Raw genomic sequence first — 21,909 nt, forward strand, 5'->3', positions numbered from 1 at the left:
TTTCAGTCAAGGTAGTATGCTAATCAGCCTAACCTTGAAGTGGAGAAAAACCTTTGTAGGATACCGTTTTATTCGTAGGACACTTCTCATAAAAACATAAGACCCTTGTACTTTAGTCTCATGTAACCAACGTTAGTCCCATCCGATATAAGAGATATTTCAATAGAAAAAAAAACATCATTTTCATGTAAATAACCATCATTTTTGTAATTCAAATCACAATCGTTTTTGAACATGTATCTCTAGTGCAGAGATTTTAGCAAAACACATAATTAACAACATTTTAAATTAAAACCTTAATTAGCACACTAGTAAGTGAGATACGTAGTAAACTCCAGCACGGTGTCAACTCCATCAGTGTTGTGCTGATTTGTTGCAGGAATAGTCTTAACAAGAGCATAACCCTTTGCATTGAGATACTTCCCAGTTCCTCCCATGATTGCAAGATGAGACTCCGACATCGCCACCTGATGCACACCGAAGAAGGTGAGGCTATCAGCATAACCACCACTCTGAAACATGGCTGTGAATGCAATGGTCTGGCTGCTCCCATCTTCAGAACTCGCCACGTAAAACCCTTGTGCCTTGCCGAGCAAGCCAGAACCAAGTTCATGCCCTTCAGTCAGCTCATCGTCGAAAACTGTTAGTGTCCCAAACATAAGCTTTTGAAGGGTGATTCCAGGAGGGAGCTGAGCCCCGTTAATGTACGGAAACCCATTCCCACCAATGATGTTGTTGTTACCATTGTTTTGGACCAAGTTGTTGCCAGTGTTTCCACCAAGGCCGGTGAAGAAGGGGACGTTGTTGTTGTTGATGATTCCATTGTTGTTGCTGTTTTGAGGAATGCCATTTCCAATTGGGATGTTTGCTCCATTGGGTTTGGCAAAAGGGATTTGACCGCTGACTGCCGGGTTGGCCACAATTCCAGTGACAGCTCTCGCTGAGGGGTTTGATCCTCCGATAATGTCATGCAAGAAGAAGGTTAGCGGATGGTAGGATGCTGTGTTGCCAACTGTGGCACTTGTAGCTGCAGCAGGGCCTGCTGGATTTGTAGCCACCAGAGGAGGTGGCACATTGGAAACAGGTATTTGTGTTTGAGTTGTATGAGGCTCTTCAGGGGCTGCAGGGCTTTCCTCATCGAGGATTCGGGCGCAAATGGCGCAAGGAATGGCAAGGGCTAGAAGAAGTAGCCAGATTGTGAGCTTGAGGGGCAAGGGAACCGATTTCCGGGTTGCCATGAGATTGGAAGGACAGGGAGAAAATCGAAGAACAGCTGATGATCCGGAGAGAAGGTTTTGTTTGACGGGTTGATGATGAATTAAGACAGAATTATTGGGAATATATACTATGTTAGTTTAAGAAGATTAAGTTTAAATCATAAGATGGAGTAGATAACATGGAGTAGGTAGACTTTGCATTTCTGGTACTGGTGTGTTGGTTAGAGCTTTAAAACATCTGAGCCTTGTGTTTTAGATGTGAATTTAATTAAAAATTTTGGATTTGTTTAGGAGTTAAGATGAACAACTCCTCTCTCTTTTCAATTTAATTCTAATTAAAATTATATTATTATTATCTTTGGATCAATAATTACTTCTGAACACGAATTAGATAGGCCATTACAGTTTTGATCCATTAACAGAATAAAAAGTAAAACCATGGGGGTTAGTATTATTCTCGTATTGATCTTCATTTTATCTGGTAATTTCATACAAGTACTTCTCAGATACATGGTAACTTTTTATTGTATATAAACCAGAGTTTTTGAAAAACAAGACTTGAGACGCGCCTAGGCGATCTTCGAGGTGGGACGGTGAGGAAACACCTTTACCCAGCAAGAGTAGGCTTAAACTCGCTTAGGCGTGGTCGAGGCACGTCAGAAGCATCAACTGGGGCTTTTTATATTTTTTTTTTTAAGGTTAGAGTTTCTCACCTACAGTGAAGAAATTTTTATTTGGAAGTTGATTATTCTTCTATAATGTTTGATTTTGACTCTAGCGTTGATTTTATATATAGGGATGTGCTATCCACACACTCCAAATTACTCCTCACACACCCCTTGTTAATTTATGTATGTTGATCTTCTTCAATTCATCCGATCCGATGACTGAAAATTAGGAAGGTGCGTGAGAAGTAAAATGGGGTGTGTGAATTATATATATATATATATATATATATATATATATATAGAGAGAGAGAGAGAGAGAGAGAGAGAGAGAGAAGTGTTATTGGCACTTCAAAAATCTCATTCTACACTTCTCACAAGTGTATTTTTCTTTCCAAATATAAAATGTTTGGAGTGTAGAATGAGATTTTTGAAATGCCAATAACAATTCCTAAAATTATATACATAATATACATTTAATTATAAGTTATGTGAGGCTTTGCTCACGCCTCAAGGCTTGCACCTATGCAGGACAATCCATGAAACATCTTGGCATCGTCTTCGCTTTTTAAAACATTGATGTAAACTCAAAATATCTAAAGAGAAGTAAGATACTGGAAGCCATTATATTTTCCACTAAAAATTAAATAGAGTTGGTGTCAACAAATTAAAAAAAAAAAAAAAAAACTAACGATAAAGACTTGAAAACTTTGAGTTTTAACAAAAATGACAAAATAAAAGGTAAAATAAATAGTATCAAAATTAATTTTTTAATATAAAAATATAATTTTTTTCGTTAAAATAAATAGTACCAGGAACTTTTCGTTTTCTTTAAAGTTTCCTAAAAAAAAAAGAAAGACAAAAACCTCTGTTTGCACCACAAGCATCATCAACTAGAGCATCCCCCAGAATCTTGACTTCCTATCGACAATTAGACTCTTGCGCAAAACTTCCGTCTCTTCCCTGAACCCGACAGTGGTCATAGATTAGCTCAGTTTACATGCCTACTTGACCTCGAACAAGCATAGTGAGCTTCCTGAAGGCACCCTTTTAACTTTTGCATCAAATGCAACGGGAAAAAGAAGAAGCAGCCTTTGGATGTGGTCGAAGCTTAGAGAAGCATAGTTTTTGTCGGAATTGACATAACACCAACTCGAGCACTTGTCGGAACCCAGTTGAAGGTCGGCTGAAGACACTCATTCACTAACACAGACGCTGAAGATGGTGCCCAAGATGATGCGGTTTACTGCTTCTTCTTGTTATGGAAGCAGACTCAGAGGTACGCCTTGTCCTCTTCAATCCTCTCTTGTTGCTATCGCCAACGATTACTTAGCTACCTTTCACTCTCAGTCTGCACAACCAGTCAAATCTACAAAAACCCAACAACGCCGGCTCCCAAAAGTCACTAATCTTGAAGATGCCTTCAATGTGTTCGACGAAATGCTTCAATGGCGTCCTCTGCCTTCCATTGTGCGTTTCACTCAAATATTGAGTCAAGTTGTGAAATTCAAACATTATTCGGCCGCGGTGTCGTTGAGTAACCAAATGGGTGCGTCCGGAATTGGTGCTGATGCTTTTACTCTAGCTATTGTCATTAATTGCTTTTGTCATCTAAACCAAATGGGGTTTGGTTTATCTGTCTTGGGAAAGTTCTTCAAGCTTGGTTTTGAACCAGATGCGGCCACCTTCAACACCCTAATCCACGGCTTTCTTCTTGAGGATAGAGTGGCTGAGGCTGCAGGGCTTTTGGAGAAACTGATGGAGAGTGGTAACTGTAAGCCCAATGTGATTACTTTTGGCACGCTAGTAAAGGGCCTTTGCATGAAAGGTTACAACAATGCAGCTATTCAGTTGCTTAAGAAGATGGAAGAAGGAGGTTGCAGGCCTGACGTAGTTGTCTATAGCACAATCATCGATAGTCTTTGTAAGGATACACTACTTGTGGATGCATTGAACCTCTTCTCAGAAATGATAAGTAAGGGTATTGCCCCAAATGTTATTACCTATACCTCTTTGATTAATGGAGTTTGTAGATTAGGGGAGTGGAAAGAAGCTACGAGATTGTTGAAGGAAATGGTGAGCAAAAGTATCTTTCCAGATGCGCACACCTTCAGTGTATTCATTGATGCACTTTGTAAGGAGGGGATGATTGAGGAAGCAAACAGTGTTTTTGAAATGATGATTCAAGTAGATATTGAACCTAATACGATTACATACAATTCAATAATGGATGGTTACTGTTTGTGAGGAGAAATGGGCAAGGCGAAAAAGGTTTTTGAACTATTGCTCAACAAGGGGTTCGTGGCTAATGCTTATAGTTATAACATATTAATTAACGGATATTGTAAGCGTAAAAGGATAGATGAGGCAGTGGTGCTCTTTAAGGAAATGTCTTGTAAGGGACTCTCTCCAGATACCATTAGTTATAACACTCTTATTGATGGTTTTTGCAAAGTGGGGAGGATACCGGATGCGCAAAACTTGTTTTATCAGATGAAAGCTTGTGGAGATCTTCCAAACCTTTGGACTTATGCTATTTTACTGGATGGCCTATGTAAAAACCAAAAACTTTCATTGGCAATGGAATATTTGAGAGAGCTGGAAGGCAAGAAGTTGGGTCTGGATATTGTCATTTACAATATTCTTGTTGAAGGTTTAAGCATAGCTGGAAAAATTGATTGTGCAAGGAATCTCTTTTGCAGTTTATCATCAAAAGGACTCCAACCGATTGTCTGGACATATAATATAATGATCAGTGGACTTTGTAATGAGGGGCTGATAAATGAAGCAGAAAAGTTGTTTAAAGAAATGGAAGAGAAAGGCTGTTCTCCAGATAACTGCACCTATAACACAATTATCCGGGGATTTATCAATAACAATGAGACATTTCGAGCGATGGGACTTATTCAACAAATGGTGGAGATGGGTTTTTCTGCAGATGCATCAACTGTGGAATTGATAGTTGATTTACTGTCTAAAGATGATGTACATCCTGCTTTGTTGACATTGATTGAATGATCGTAATGAAGTTGATTTGCATCTTTGAAATTTGAAAGTGAGCCTTCTTACTAACACAATGAACTTAGAACCTGTTGCACCTTTGATAACTGTGGCTGTATTATTATATATGATCTTGATTATTCATGTGGAAACATAATTTCTGTTTGATTGTGCCGCAAAGTTTAGCATTTTAGTATTTTCATATGCTTAGCTATAGTGCTTGGTAGAAACATTCTTATACATCGTATTACGTGGAAACAATTGCATATGTTAGTTCTGGCATGTTTTTGCATCTGGGGAAGTTGAGGGCTGATTGGTTTGCAATTTTGGATGGAAACAGATTTGGGACTTAGAATGTTGGTTGTCTACAGTAGCTATGTAAATTTATTTTGGTTGCTGAAGCAATTAATTGATTTATTTTAGGAGTACAGCAATGTGAAATTACTTGGCAGAAAAAAGAAAGCCAAGCATTTCAACAACAGGGGAAAGTTTGTAGCAAATTCCTATGAGTTTGTGGAGAGATTCAACAGCAAAACTCCCCTTTGTCGACCATGGATGTATTCTATAGGTTATTTATTAGTTTGTTTGTACGTGACCATGTTATGCCTGAAAGCCGACTTTCGAAGACAAATCAATCCCTTCAATGTTTTGAGTATAATGGTTTGTGAGTCTCTCTCTCTCTCTCTCTCTCCTCTGATATATATATATATATATATTATTAAATGCTCTTCCAATTGTAAAATTATGCAGACATATGTATATGTAATCTCTCTTCCGATTGTAAAATTATGCAGACATTGTAGCTGAAGAAATAACCAATCCCCTGCTTATTTTATTAAGCTCAGGTTAGTGTAGGTGCATGGAGGGAATAAGGCTGGTTTTACATTCAAACGTGTTTTGAACAATTCAAATCTGATCTTGATGGAACAATATACGGATGTCACTGATTTTCTCGGTTGCTACTGTTTTGCAGGGTTTCAAATTCGGTAAACAATGTCAGAAACTGATGATGATGTCTGGTCTGGGAAGCTTATATGAAGGGGAATGTTTCTCTCATTAATTGCTTCCCAGGACAAAAGGAATTTCCCTATTAGCACAAAATCAACACTTCATGGGTGCTGCAATATGACGTGTGTACATGTTTTTGTGCGTTTGTCGAAAGATCTTGTTGATAAAGTATGCTATCCCTTTGCACAGAGTGAACCGTGAGTAGCTTTGGGCGCCCCAATTTGGTGATATGTGTATCGTTCATATCAATATGCAAATGCAAACTCAGCTTGTCTTGTTACTTTTCAAACTTGAGGATCCTCTAATTTGGTTTGAATTGGGGTCAGGAACTTTTGGATTAAGCTTCTGGTTCTTGTGGAGATGTAGGAATCTGCGACTCTTTGGTACTGATGATATATTCCCCCTGCATGCCGCCAGAATGTGATCTGGACCTATGCTCAAGAGTGGAGGCGTTCCAACTCATTGTTGGGCTCTAAACTCACCAGAACTGACGACCTCTTGGATGGGACGCCCCTATGGTTTCTGCAGAGTTAGAGAGTTTGTTTTTCCGAGCAGCAATTGGCTTGGAGGACAGGTTTTAGATGTATAGTGCTTGATGTTGAATCTGGCAGACTCGACCCTCTTTACACCCTCATCTGTTGATCAGAGTTAGCAACAGAAACTCCCCCCACATTTTTAGGGAGAACAAGTTCTCTGCAGATTAATCGGCCAACTGAGCTTCTGAATCGCTCTGCTGGTTATGGCTTACAGCCTAAGATTTCTCTTCTTTTTCTTCCATAATTATGCCTCGAGCCTCTTCGTTTGGAGGGCATTACACTGGGCTGTTCGGAAGGGATTAATCATGTTCTGTCCAAGCCATCAAGCGGAATGAGGAGAAGACCACTCCACCAAAGGCAGCAAATCATAAAGAAAACAATAATGGTAATGATCAATTGACCTTGCAGATGGAAAATGGAAGATTTCTTTATTAGAATACAAATGAAAACACACATTACAGCACGTTATTCATAATATTATGGTGACCAACATAAGAGGTAACGGAAGTGGTGGATTGTACGGGTGGATAAGGTCTTCCTCCTCAAAGCACTGGATCCGACAACCTTCCAATCAACGCGCTGGATCATAGCTGCAAGTACCCCCGGTAGCATTTTCAAGGTCAAGTTCACCCCAGGGCACACCCTCCTCCCAGACCCAAAAGGAAGCAGTTGAAAATGTTGCCCTCTCACATCTACTGAATTCACCTGGTTGTCCGTACCTTCTTGTGGGAATCTTTCACTTTCAGGCCAAAAGTCCAATGGGCAGTCCCAGATCTTCGGGTCCCTTCCAACGGCCCAAACATTCACAAACAACATGGTATTTGTTGGGATGTCATACCCTCCAACCTTTTTTGTACAGTTTTTCTTGTGACCAGAGACGCTGGTGGGTGTAACCTAAATGTTTCTTTTATGATGGCTTGGGGGTATGGAAGATTTGGCACGTCCGGTTCTCCGACGAGTCGCTTATTCCCGATGACTCGATAGATCTCCCTCGCTTTCTCGAACACCCTTGGGTGATTGATGAGCTCCGCCAACGCCCATTCTAGTGCAATTGCATTTGTGTCTGTGTTCCGGCCGTGAATAAATCCCGAAAAATAAATGTGTATATAGGATAGGGTTCAACAATATCAAGGGCAAATATGAAGACTCATATGTGCAATTTGACTTCTAATATATGTTAGTCACAAAATTTTGTACCTTATTATTCAATACAACAGTATATTTACATTAAGAGGTGAAGGAGAAAAAATTGGTTTTGAGCTCGATATTCACAACATTTGAACTTATTATCTCACTTTCGAAAATTCATCAAAATTAAAGGTTATTTAGTCATATATATAGAGATGGTCTTTAAATGAGAAATAAGAAATGAATGGGTTTGGTTATAAAATTTATATGGTAAAAATATGCTAGTTATAAGGGTGAACAAGATACGGTTAAAAAACATTATTAGTTAAAACAAGATACGCCCATTGTGAGGTCAAACTCACTCTCTCTTTCTTAGTGTAGTTTATATCGATTATTAAAAAAAAAAAAAAAAAAATGGTACGCCAAGAAGCTAATTATTGCCATAACGAGAGCTTATAAAATTCAACCTCCGAGTTCCTATCTTCCAAGTTCCAACATATCAACCAAAATATCAGGAAAATCTGTGGCCTCCTCCCTTCCAACATGCTCCTTCTCCCTGTTTCTCATTTATTCCCGTTCTCTTATAAACTTCCCCACCAACACATCAAACCTCGTATGCGTATCTTCAATTCTGTTCACAAACCCTCCCAAATCCAACTTTCTTACAAACCCAAAAAAAGTCACACAAACTGATCTCTCCAATAAGCCTCGTAGTCTGCTGCACCACCACTCTCGCCTCCTCCGCCCGCGCTGCCCTTCCTTCTGCGCTCGAACCCTTTGTCCCCAGAATCATGTCCACAGTCACATATTGTTCCAAAGCTTTGGAAACTCCTCAGTGAGATTCACAGCTTCACAACTCTCAGCCTTCTTGGCCAAGAGCCTTAGAAGCTTAAGATACTCTTTGGTTCGAACTGGCTCGTTCACTGTCAAATTTTTTTATCACCTTCCAGTACTTTCGGTAGGGTGCAAATGCAAGCGAAGCGTTGTAGGTCAATCATTCGATAGCGAGGGACTGGCTATAAAGGAGAGCTCGTGGCTCGTGGGTGGTGAGGAAGAGGTGAGAGAGGTTGTGGAAGATGCGGTGGATGAGAGGGCCTAATCAATTGAATATGAAATTATTGCAATACAATGAATGTATCCAGTTCACTACAGATTAGTAACCCATTCTATTTTGGTCTACATGATCAAATATGTATGTATATGTATGTATGTATGTGTGTGTGTGTGTGTGTGTGTGTGTGTGTGTGTATGTTTGCTCCCTATATTCGCCATGGGGCGCATGCCGGGAATTTACTCAAACATGAAATTGGTGGGTGCGGGCATGCAACTACTAGATGCCGCTAGTAGACGAGTTTTGAATGATTGTGGTTGCGCCTGAGTTCGACTTCTGACCAAGAGATTGTGCCATTGCGTGGGAGTGGCTCAAATCAAGGTTCTTTATTTGCCTTAAAGATAAGGACTTTACTTATATGGAGAGATGGAACAATATATAAATGGCAAGGTTGCTGGAAATGTAAATGATAGAGGAAAGTGAATAACTAATATTGTAGATTGCTTGTAATTTAAATGACTGAAAATGAGTTGTACATGAACTACAAATGAGATCGATACTACTAGTGAGCAGAAGAGTTAATAAACAAGGAAAGCAAAGGATGCTTGGCTAAAGCTAAATGCCTACAAAGAAGCTGATGAGCTGATTTGAGTAGAGTTGATTAATTGGTTGTTTAAGTGTCCATAATCCTTCTGCCTCTGCTTCTTTATATAAATATCTAAAAGAGTCTCCTTACTGAGAACAATGAACTTGCCCGAAAGAAGCTTGGCCAGCTTGCATTGTGAAATAATATTAAAAGGGGAACTTGCATTTCCACCATATGTTTTCACCACTTGCAATAAACTATTATTTAAAAGAAGCAAGTTAGCCTCTTTCACCATGTATCCTCTGTCAGAATATCTGTGTCTTCCCATCCACTTGTATTAGGAAAACATGCAATTGTTGTTTAAACAAAGCTCGACAAACCTCCACCACCCATACAAATGGGAAAAGCAATATTATAATGTCAAATAACTCCACTTGCAACCAAATATCTTTTCAAGTTAGCCTTCTTGCGCATTAATCCTCCAAATGCCCAATTTTACCTAAATGGCCCAAATAAGTGAAATGGTGCAAACAATATATATATGTTGTTGGAGCAATATTAGAAAATATGAAAAATAACAATATAATTCCAATGATAATAATCATAAAGAAATTCACACGATCAATTATATATGAGATTAATATAAACAACTAGAGAGAAAGTTAGAATAATTGACAAACTTGGAGATTGAGGCTTGCATAAATGCAATGTCCTAAAGATAGAATTTTGTCTCTACTCTTGTGCTTGTAGTTTGGTAGGTGTCCATCTCTCAGGATTCAACAATCTATAATCCGAAGTCAAAGCACTTCAATCTTCGGACTCTTGAGAACTTTATATAGTCCGTACTTTCAAGACACGACTCGAAATTTGACTCATGAAGCATGAGAGAAACAAAGTGGGGAAACCCTATTTCTCAAGAGTAAAAATTAACTCTAATTTTCTATATTTAATACCAATGGTTTCATGGGTTTATATAGAATCCAATTTCTACTTATTAAAGAGATGTAACTTTTCATCTATAATTATACATCACTTATCAAGGGAAATCACCTAAACAACATAACCTTTCTATGAAATTGGTTAACATTATTTTTCATTCAATTATTAAAATTATATATTACAATATTTCATAGTATAATATATAATTTCCAACAATCCCCCACATGAATGAAAAATTAGGAAGAATTTGAGAGTAAATGGGGACAAGAGATGCATCGGGAAATGTGTCTTTTGAATTTGAACCTACCCTAGTGAATACTTATTGGATTTACTTGGTGAATCAGTGAATATGGAATCTTGAACTGTTCATTGTAGCAGTAAATCATGACAATAAGCTACACACATCACTAATCCTAATATATTCCGGTTCATACGGTTGTGTTCATTTTGGTTCTGAAAAAATCTCGGATTCATGAGAGCTTTAGAGAATTTAGTCATCTCATACTCATAGAAGCGATCCACTTCTACTCTCACATAGGTGACCACTGATTAAGAATAGTCTGCTCTATTCCTCTTATTTATAAGATATCACTGTCATTAAGTATAAATATACATCCTAAAACTTCTGCAGACAACACACTTTTTCCATCATAGGAATGAAGTATATAGTGTGTTAACTTCTTTGAATCATGCCCAACCAGTTTGCCTATTGAACTTAGACCATGCATGGGATCTCAAATTAACTAAGTTAGGTTTCCGCTCAGCTGATTCATTAGTTATGTTGGCTTTAGCCTCATTCTCCTCGATGACCAACTTACTCTCTAGTCTAACCTTTAATAATTGGATCCACTACTAGGTTGACTATTTTTAATGGTGTGCACAATCCATTTGATGAAATTATATTTCATATGAGAGTAGCTGTTTCTCAATTTTAAGTCCTCAAAAGTATATATATGTTGGGACTTTTGTAAGTAATTTGCTAATACTAGGAAGAAGACTTCCCCACATTTAAGGTATCTATAGAAGGTCTATAACCTTACCATACATTAAACAATTACTCATTACAAGAGATGACATTTTGATTGTCTCATCCAATTAGCAAATTACGTTTCCATTCTTTGTAAGTAAATCTCATATCTCAAAAATAGATAAGTTACACCCACAATTCACACACATTGTGGTTGCTTTAATGCTATTAATAATTCACTTTCATACTTAAAGAATTAAGAACCTGTCAAAGATAAGTTCTCCATCTATCTTCACTTGCTAAGCCTTTTAGCCTCACCAGCCCTTTGAAATAGGAGAATTTGGCACTTTATTTTAGAGGCACCTTCATGATTCTTAGCGAACTTTCTAAGTTCTCATGGTTACCGCCTTGCTTTAGATTTCTCAATTGTCGAAAGTAGGCATTGGCCTTCACAATTCAATTGTCATTCTTTCCAAGACGAAACTAACTTATCCAAAGTGAGTTCTAAATCTATATTTGACTAAGAACCGCACCTATTTATATTTGTGGAGTCCAATTCAATGACTTTCCCATGACTAACATATAAAGGGACAAGACGCTCTTATGACTATTGTCATATTTCTGAATTCTGATTGCCTTCTTGTTACTAGTACTCATACTAGTATTAATCTCACAACATACTAACGTAGTAATGCTGTTTTCTTTTGTTAATCACAGTGTCTATAATAAAGATGCAGACCACATCTTTCCTTGTGGCAAATAACGGTGTCAAAATTGTTCTTGTCTTGCACACTCACATTTTCCATGCGTAGGCCTGTAAGTTGGCCTACTCATCGCCTTGTGATGACTATCATCCACGAATTGATCATTGTGATCATGTTACATCAGAACATCTATATGTATGAAGCACCGCTTTCAAGCATTTGTGGAAGTCTTTTGGTTCTGCAACAAACATCTTATGATAGCACTGCGATCTAGAGTAACATACATCCAAAACAAAACGACTTAATTTTCGTTTCGAAATAGAATGGCCGTTCATAAGGATTGCATCATTGCTTTATTGAATTGCCCTGCTTGCTCCAGTGGATGTTCATAGAACCTAAAACATCAGAGCTCATGATTTGTCTGGATCATGAAGCCACTCCATCTTCCATTTTAAATAATGGGATTCTCTAAACTAATGTTCTACTACATATCAATTTGATTCTCTTGTAGGACACTTCATAAAAACATGGTTAAGAAACCATTTTTAGCAGGCGCAAGCGAGATTGAACCCCCAAGTCCTCATCATTGAAATCAAACAATCATACCAATTAAAAACAACCATACCTATTCACCTTGGCCTTGTCATCACGGACCCAAACTGTAGAGATCGTATAGTTTAATTTATATATACTGGTATGTTTCCACCAACAGACACGAGTATCTGCACGAGTCAAACTCCATGAATAGCCAAACTGTTTGGCAGTTCTCTAAATCCACCGAATATAAAACTGATTCGCCATTTCTGATCTGTTTGGCACAAGTTCTTAGTCGCATATATATATAAATATATATATATATATATATATATATATTTAGATATCAATTGAATGCTTCAAATTCAAATGAAGTTCCTTCCTTAAAAAGGAGCTTATCCTAGGGATTGATATTAATCTGCAGTATGAATTCCCCTTTGCTTTTCCCGTAAACTGCATATGCATCTTACAAACACATCATCATATTTTCTAATTATTCCAAACTTGGATAAAAAGATTTCATCTTTAGATTGTTGGAGCAATATTAGAAAAATATGAAAAATAACAATATAATTCCAATGATAATAATCATAAAGAAATTCACAACATCAATTATATATGAGATTAATATAAACAACTAGAGAGAAAGTTACAATAACTGACAAACTTGGAGATTGAGGCTTGCATAAATGCAATGTCCTAAAGATAGAATTTCGCCCCTACTCTTGTGCTTGTAGTTCGGTAGGCGTTCATCTCCCAGGATTCAACAATCTATAATCCGAAGTCAAAGCATTTCAATCTTCAGACTCTGGCGAACTTTATATATTCTGTACTCTCAAGGCACGACTCGGAATTTGACTCAAGAAGCATGAGAGAAACAAAGTGGGGAAACCCTATTTCTCAAGAGTAAAAATTAACTCTAATTTTCTATATTCAATACCAATGGTTTCATGGGTTTATATAGAATCCAATTTCTACTTATTAAGGAGATGTAACTTTTCATCTATAAGTATACATTACTTATCAAGGGAATTCACCTAAACAACATAACCTTTCTAAGAAATTGGTTAACATTATTTTTCATTCAATTATTAAAATTATATATTACAATATTTCATATTATAATATATAATTTCCAATAATATATATATATATATGTATGTATGTATGTATGTATGTATATATGCATCTATGCAAGGCCCTAACAGATTGAAGGGATCTCTTAAAACTCTTTATATATATATATATATATGTATGTATGTATGTATGCATGTATGTATATATGCAAGGCCCTAACAGATTGAAGGGATCTCTTAAAACTCGATCTGGAGCACCGTTCTCTTCCCCTGTTTGTAGGATATGTCACAAATTAGATGGTTTAGTACGTGCTCGATCTCTAGCCCTATATCAATATTGTGGAATGGAAATTTTATCTCCGAAAACCTCAATATGCAGATGAGATATAACATTTGAATCAAGCAATTCACAGATACAAAAATTACTTATAAAATAATTTTGAAAATAAGTAAAAAAAAAATTTGTTGTATCCCTACTGATAGGATCATTATTTATCATATTTTCATATTAATTATCCCTAAGTTTTGTTAAGGAATTGATTATAAAAGAACCTTATTACTTTCCTTTTCTCAGTTTTAGCCATTTTGTGCACTTAGGACGTTTTTGGTGGTAATTCGACTTTCCGAAGGAGTTTTGATACAAGGCCAATTGAAGAAGGAAGCTAAGAGTCTGAAGATCGTTGTATCCAAATTTCATAATTTTCCATGAAGCCATTCATTCCAGTTTTATAAATGAATCCCGCAGAAATTGTTTTCCCGTCAGAATCGCGCAGCTGTGGGAGAATGAAGATTTGAAGGCTTTCCCGACTTTTCCTAGTGGCATGCGATATATGCTTGGAAAGATAAGAGATAAAGCTACGTTTTTCATATTTTTACAGAATTTTCCAGAAGATAAATCGACCTCAAAACTGGCGTGCAAGGCAGATGACGTGTTTCCCAAGTCAAGAAGGATTCTTTCCTAGTTTGTGTCATTAATTGTTTAGGAGTTTATTTTATTTTAGGAGACTTTCTCCCAGACCTTTTAGGGTTTTTCTAGTATAAATAAGTGCTCTAAGCTCTCTTTAAGATACCATCCATCCACCACCGCACCATACTACCATTCACCATCTCCGCAATTTGTGAAGAAGAGCTTAGGGACGTACTTTGCCATGGATTCCGGGTTCTATCTTTCTTTTATTTTTATTTCTATGTGTAACTAAGTTATTTTCTAAGGTTTATGATGAAGCTATGACTTGAATATTGGCGAAGTACTATGTTAATTATTATCCTATTATATGTCATGTTAAATTCTTAATCTTTGTGGGTATTTTATTCTAGGTTTGAGTTACTAATGACTGATCACCTTTAGGAATTTTGCATCTAGAGATTTAGATAAATCTATAAGGATGACCAATATCAATTAGGTTTATTGGAACTAAGATTAAGAAGAGTAGACAAACTAGTGAGGATGACCAATATCAAGCTAGTCCTACTTGGTTGACATGAATCTTCTAAGCTTAATGGGTTTTTATGTGTTTAGTTGTATGCCTAACCAATAGGATATAGTTATCATGTAGAGATACAAGAGTTAATGCCTGACCACAAATTAATTCATACCTTGGAAAGAACAACCTTTAACATTGACATGGTAATTGGATAGTAATTGGCTCTAGGAAAAGTAAATAGGATTGTTATTGGTGGATTCATAACCTTGGGCTTTCTTGTGTCATGTGTTTGTTTTAGTTAATTGTCTTTTATTTTTCTTGTTAATTCTAGTCTTAATCAATTATTCAATTCAATCTATTATTTGTTTGTTTAATTAAGTCTAGCGTGATTAATCGGTTAAATTGGTGTTAAAGCAATTCCTGTGGAATCGACCTTGTATTTGCATATATTACTACAATTGATTCGTGCGCTTGCGAGTTTAATTTGGTTTAAATTAATCTATTATTTAGGTTAGTTTAAATATACATCACCTACTACCTTCGCCAGACCCAAAAACGATCGGCAAGGCCTTAAATTGGCCCATAAAAAACTTGAATCTTCGTCAGAAAAACCTAGCACAAGCAAGGCTTATAGGACTCTTGGATCAAGGGGTGGATTCAAGCATGCTAAGCTCAAATGTTCTTGTTGGGACTCTCCTGAGTCGAATAGTTGTGGTTGTAGGGACCAGAAAAGGCCTGAAAATCGCCGGAATGTCGAACCCAAATTGGGTTCAAGGATTTTAAGGGTTCAAGTGCGAACTAAGATTAATCGATGAATGTGTTGATTTGGAGAAGGAGATAAAAATGGTGATTTTTTGGTTTGTTGTTTCCAATGGGGAGTTGTAGTCGAGGAGGAGCGAGAGGGAAGACATATAAGGAAACATTAACAACAATAATAAAGCCTTATCCAACAACAACACCTTATCCAACTAAATGGGGTTGGCTGTATGATACTTAAACAACACAATGTTAGGTTTTGTGCTAAGTTTTTCGTTAGATCTACGTACTCCAAGTCTTTTCTTAGAGTCTCTTTCCAAGTCTTTCTAGGCCTTCCTCTACCCTTTTGGCCTTGAACCTTAGTCTCGTAATGACATCTTATAACTGTAGCGTCTATAAGACTTTGTTTCATATGTCCAAACCACCTTAACCATTTTTCTCTGATCTTATCTTCAAATTCGGTTATTCCTACTTTACCTCGGATATCCTCGTTCCTAATCCTATCCTTTTGTGTGACCACACATTCAACGAAGCATTCTCATCTCCGTTACACTCATTTTGAGTACATATTAATGCTTGAATGCCCAACATTCCGTGTCATAAAACATTGCTGACCTTATTACAGTCCTATAAAATTTTCCTTGAGTTTTAGTGTCATACAACGGTCGCACAACACACCCGATGCACTTCCACTTCATCCATCAGCTTGTATTCTATGGTTGAGGACTCCATCCATTTATTTGTTCTTTTCCAAGATAGATCCAAGGTAGCAAAAGTGTTCGCTATTTGATACTTCCTGATCTCTAATCCTCATTCCTAACTCATTGAACCTTCGTTTCCACTGAACTTGCATTCCATATACTCTGTCTTTGACATACTTAGGCAAAAACCTTTAGAGTCCAACACTTCCTGCCAAAGGTTAAGATTCACATGTACCCCTTTCTGGGTTTTATCTATCAACACAATATCGTCTGCAAAAAGCATACACCTAGGAATATATATTTTAAGAGACATTGACAGGAAAAGTAATAACACAAACTTGGCAGGGTCAATACAGGAAGCACACTGTTGAATGAACAATAAAACAGTTTGTTTTGGGTTTTAGTACATATAATTTCAAAATTACCTATTAATCTCACAAACTCAAATGCAATTTTAATATTTTATTCTTCTTCATATGGAAGTTTTAATAAGATTGCAAAGGATCAATAATACGTAAACAAATAGTATCAACCATTTGTCAATAAGACAAGGAAAACTAGACCAAATCAAATCAAATTCCTAATTAAAAATAAAATCTCTTTAAAACTTAAGAGAGCAACTTAAATAGAACAACTTTGTTTGGTACGGTTGGTGTTTGCTTTCAAGAGTTGATAATGCTAGACAAATTTTAGAGATCAACTTGTGGATCCAAAATAATCTTAAAAATCCTGGAGACGATGTGTGAATTTTTTTCCGAATAAGATAAGAATACCCTCATTATATAGGCATATTCCACAATATTCCCATGCGCCTCGAGCCTCTTCGTTTGGAGGGCATTACACTGTCTGTTCGGAAGGGATTAATCATGTCGTGTCCAAGCCATCAAGCGGAATGAGAAGGATAGAAAGCCACCCCACCAAAGGCAGCAAATCATAAAACTAAAGTTAATGATATGATCAACTGACCTTGCAGATGGATAATGGAAGATTTCTTTATTAGAGTACAAATGAAAACACACATTACAGCACACCAATGTTCATAATATTTTTGTGACCACATAAGAGTTAGCGGAAGTGGGGATTGTACAGGTGGATAAGGTCTTCCTCCTCAATCCACTGGTCCTCGGGTTCAAACCCCGCATCCCCCTGTAGTTTACGGGTCAAGGCTGTTGAGTGAGCTGAATCGGGCAACTGGAATACACACAAGATCATGCGCCCTTGGAGTAGTAAATCCAGGGCGTTCATCCATTTCAAGAACATCATCACGGTTCATATTATTGTGATCGGACCCTACAACCTTCCAATCAAAGCACTGGATCATCGCTGCAAGTACCCCAGGTAGCATTTTCATGGTCAAGTTCACACCAGGGCACACCCTCCTCCCAGACCCAAAAGGAAGAAGTTGGAAATGTTGCCCTCTCACATCTACTGAATTCACCTGGTTGTCCGTACCTAGTTGTAGGAATCTTTCAGGCCAAAAGTCCAATGGGCAGTCCCAGATCTTCGGGTCCCTTCCAACGGCCCAAACATTCACAAACAACATGGTATTTGTTGGGATGTCATACCCTCCAATTTTACATTGTTGTACAGATTTTCTTGTGACCAGAGACACTGGTGGGTGTAGTCTAAATGTTTCTTTTATGATGGCTTGGAGGTATGGAAGATTCGGCACGTCCGGTTCTCCAACGAGTCGTTTATTCCCGATGACTCGATCGATCTCCTCCCTCGCTTTCTCGAGCACCCTTGGGTGATTGATGAGCTCCGCCAACGCCCATTCTAGTGAAATTGCGTTTGTGTCTGTTCCAGCCGTGAATAAATCCTGAAGAATAAATGTACTTAAGGGTACATCAATATTAAAGGCAAATATGAAGACTCATATGTGTAATTTGACTTCTAATGTATGGTAGTCACAAAACTTTGTACCTTTTTATTTAATACAATCAAGGGGAGAGGGTGGGCTTAGTCTCACAATAAGCTAGCAATAATGTGTTTCAATTCGCCTTTGGCGAAAATCGAACCTAAAACTTCTTACTTAAACTGAAGAAGAATACTACTAGACTATAGTACTAAGTGGCCACTCATAAATGAAGATGAATACCACTAATGTACATTTAAACCATTAAAACTACTCTGATAAAAAAAATCCCACTAGAACTAGACTTCGATTATCAAACACGTAACACACACATACACGAAGAACACATACAAGCAAAAGTGTAACAAATAAGTAAAACTTTGTCAGAGTGTGAATCTCACATTAGAGAAAGAATGGACATTTTATGTGCTTAATGTTTGTAAGACATTAGACTACTTCCATATTACCAATTGAGTTTACTATGAAATCCTTATTTTTTCACTCTCGCATGTATAAAACTACGATACGTACGATCATGTCCATTTCTTTTCATTTTCCCTTTCAGTTTCTGTATTCTATTTATCTTTTATTTTTAGGGGTTTTTTTAACTTTAATCCTTGAAGAAGTTTGAAATTTAAAATAAACCTGGTGGTAGATTACATATTGATTATAGTCCCTTGATGTGTTCTTAATTCAAAATAATTAATGTGTATTTTATTCAATGTCTCACTTATTAATATACATATTCTAATTTATTTTTTGACCAAAAAAGTTTTTTTTTTTAATTTTTTAATTTTATTTAACATTCTTTAAAAGATTCAATTAATGTACCTAAATATTAGTACCTTAATGTATTATATTGAATTAATGTATTTAAATGTTAGTACCAAAATGTATTATATTAAATTAATGTACCAAAATGTGTATACCGAAATGTTAGTACGGAAATGTATGTACCTAAATGTTTGTATCAAAATGTATGTACCAAAATGTATGCGCACCGAAATGTATTATAATGAATTTAATGTACCTAAATGAAGAAGATCAAGTATATCGAAATATATTGTATAACAAAAATTAGTTTATCTAAATGTTTACAACAAACTATATTACAATGAATGAAATGAAAAATCAATACATTAAAATTAGGAAGAAAAAGAGATATAATTAAAACATCAAAATGTAATTTTTGTGTGTGTTTTTGTATTAATTGTCATGGAAAATGAACAAGAGTGATGGAGCTTTTGTATGCTCCTCGTGTCTGTAATCAGGCTGCGCATTTGGTGGCATCTTATGTCGTGCATATGGGGGGTAGTCATTATTGGGATGGTTTTGAACCAGAGTGGTTATTTAACATTTTGGCATCTGATGTAAACATTTTGATTTGTATTTAATATTACTACAACTTTCGGAAAAAAAAAAATGGAGCTTTAAAGTTTGTATGAAAAATTTAGTACTGAGGTTATTATATCATAAGAACTAGCTTGTTTATGAGCTTGCAAAAAATGATTCACACATTAAATGAAAACAATAAGGTAACTAGCTCAAAACTAGTATTATGATATTTTTCTTTCAACATAATTGAATTGTCCTCTAGATTGTATAGATCTTGGTTTATATAAAGATTATAAACTAACCAAAAAAAAAAAGAAAAAAAAAAAGGGAATTGGTTTTAAAAAAAAAAATCAAAATATTGTTGGCATCAGAAGGCTTATATGGTAAAACAGATGGCTAGTTATAACTTTTTATTTTTAATTTTATAATTATTAAAGGGAGTGGGAGGTTTCAAAACTATTACAATAATTTAGAAGATGCGGGAGTTTCGAACTCATGACCCAACATTATGTTTACTAGTATTGGACCACGTACAAATTATGAGGTTTATAGGGTAAAATAAATGAAAAGATTTTTAGCATAAGCAAGTCTCGGACTTGTGATTTGCTGAAATCTTCAAGTTGTTTCTACCACTAGACCGTATATTTCATAAATGGATGAAAATTCAGGATAAGCCATGGCCTATTGTGGCCTCCGTAGGGCTCCGCCCGTGCGTGTTAAGAGGTTAGTTAGAATTAAACTTTGCAAAAAACACATAGTTAAAAAAGGACGATATTTGCCTCCACGATATAGTGTACTACCACATGCATCCGCCCCTTGAGATTAACATGTTTTCATCTTTAAACTTCATAATCAAAATCATTAATTTTCTTAATTATCATCAAAATTAAAGGTTGTTTAGTCATATTTATGAAGATGATCTTTAAATGAGAAATAAGAAATGAATGATTCTGATTATAAATTTGTATGGTAAAAGTAAAGTATGCTAGTAGTTGTAAGGGTGGACAAGATTGGGTTAAAAACACTCAGTTCAAAAAAGTAGCACGCAAAGAAGCTAATTATTACCGTAATTAGAGCCTTAAGGTGAACTCTTGTAAATTCAACCTCCAAGCTCTCATCCTCCAACATATCAACCAAAATATCAAGAAAATCTTTGACCTCCTCCTTCTCCTCTCCAACATGCTCCTTCTTCTCCTTGTTTCTCATTTCTTCTCGTTCTCTTATAATCTTCTCCACTAACACATCAAACCTCTTATGCGTATCCCCAATTCTCTTCACAAACCCTCCCAAATCCAACTTCTTACAAACCCAAAAAAAGTCGCACAAACTCATCTCTCCAAAAAGTCTCGTGGCCTGCCGCACCACCAGCCTCGCCTCCTCCGCCCGCGCCGCCCTTCCTTCTGCGCTGGAACCCTTTGTCCCCAAAATCATGTCCACAGTCACATTGTTCCAGAGCTTTGGAAACTCCTCAGTGAGATTCACAGCTTCACAACTCTCAGCTTTCTTGGCCAAAAGCCTTAGAAGCTTTAGATACTCTTGGGTTCGAAGTAGCATAGAGTTGTGGATGCTACGGTTGCTTAGAAGCTCGTTCACTGTCAATTTTTTTATGAACTTCCAGTACGGTCCGTAGGGTGCAAATGCAAGGGAAGCGTTGTAGGTCATGCTTTCAATAGCGAGGGACTGTCCGTGGGATATAAAGGAGAGCTCGTGGGTGCTGAGGAACTCTTTTATGAGGTCTGGGGAGGAAACTACAACGCACTGGAGGGAGCCGAGCCGGAGGGAGAATAAGGGGCCGAAGCCGTGAGAGAGGTTGTGGAATGTGCGGTGGAGGAGAGGGCCGAGGATGTGGTAGTGGCCGATTATGGGTAGGGCTAAGGGGCTTGGAGGGAGTCGAAGGTGGTGTGATTGAAATAGTTTTGAGGTTAGGGTGGGGAAGAGTAGAAGAGGGATAGTTAAGAGAAGGAAGAGGATCATGAATAGGACTTGCTCAAGTGCCATGGCTAGTTGGCTAGGTTACGAGCGGTAATGATTTGGTTTGTGCCCTTTTCATCACTGTTCGTCTTGTATTTAAAGGCATTTTAAGTTTGAATGAGACAAAAACATTACTAAGTTATCGAATATTAATTTTGAGGAAATAATCGCTTCCACTCTCATGCGCACCTTTTTGTTGACTATTCTTCTTGTACTTAAACGCATACTAAAATCCTATTTTAAAGTCTACTCCATCATCTTTAAAGGGAGTACTTTTATCACCGTACTCAAAGGATGGTGATATTCACCACCTTAAATAATGACGACATTCATCATGTTAGTTATATGAGTTTAAATTTTAAGATTTGCGTAGTGGATAAACATAAATTTCAAAATTTAAACTCATTCAGTAATAATAAGTAGAATGATAAACATTATCATCACTTTAGAATGATG

General features: G+C 36.8%; 2 protein-coding genes and 2 pseudogenes across 2 annotated transcripts; 1 reads left to right on the forward strand and 3 right to left on the reverse strand.

Moving 5' to 3' along the window:
- Window positions 1-308: 308 nt before the first annotated feature.
- Window positions 309-1,238, reverse strand: LOC137743100 (dirigent protein 25-like). Its single transcript, XM_068483009.1, has one exon. The coding sequence runs from the start codon at window positions 1,236-1,238 to the stop codon at window positions 309-311; it is 930 nt and encodes a 309-aa protein (XP_068339110.1).
- A 1,556-nt stretch (window positions 1,239-2,794) lies between these two features.
- Window positions 2,795-5,551, forward strand: LOC137743396 (putative pentatricopeptide repeat-containing protein At1g12700, mitochondrial; annotated as a pseudogene).
- Window positions 5,552-5,872: 321 nt separating this feature from the next.
- LOC137743101 ((2S)-flavanone 2-hydroxylase-like) lies at window positions 5,873-8,962 on the reverse strand (annotated as a pseudogene).
- Window positions 8,963-17,343: 8,381 nt separating this feature from the next.
- On the reverse strand, window positions 17,344-21,480 carry LOC137741416 ((2S)-flavanone 2-hydroxylase-like). Its single transcript, XM_068481134.1, has 2 exons — window positions 20,548-21,480; window positions 17,344-18,111 (listed from the first exon to the last, which is right to left on the reverse strand). The coding sequence occupies exons 1-2, from the start codon at window positions 21,478-21,480 to the stop codon at window positions 17,446-17,448; spliced, it is 1,599 nt and encodes a 532-aa protein (XP_068337235.1). The 3' UTR covers window positions 17,344-17,445.
- Between the last annotated feature and the right edge of the window lie 429 nt (window positions 21,481-21,909).

Source organism: Pyrus communis, chromosome 8 (genome assembly GCF_963583255.1).
Source record: "Pyrus communis chromosome 8, drPyrComm1.1, whole genome shotgun sequence".
NCBI lineage: Eukaryota > Viridiplantae > Streptophyta > Magnoliopsida > Rosales > Rosaceae > Pyrus > Pyrus communis.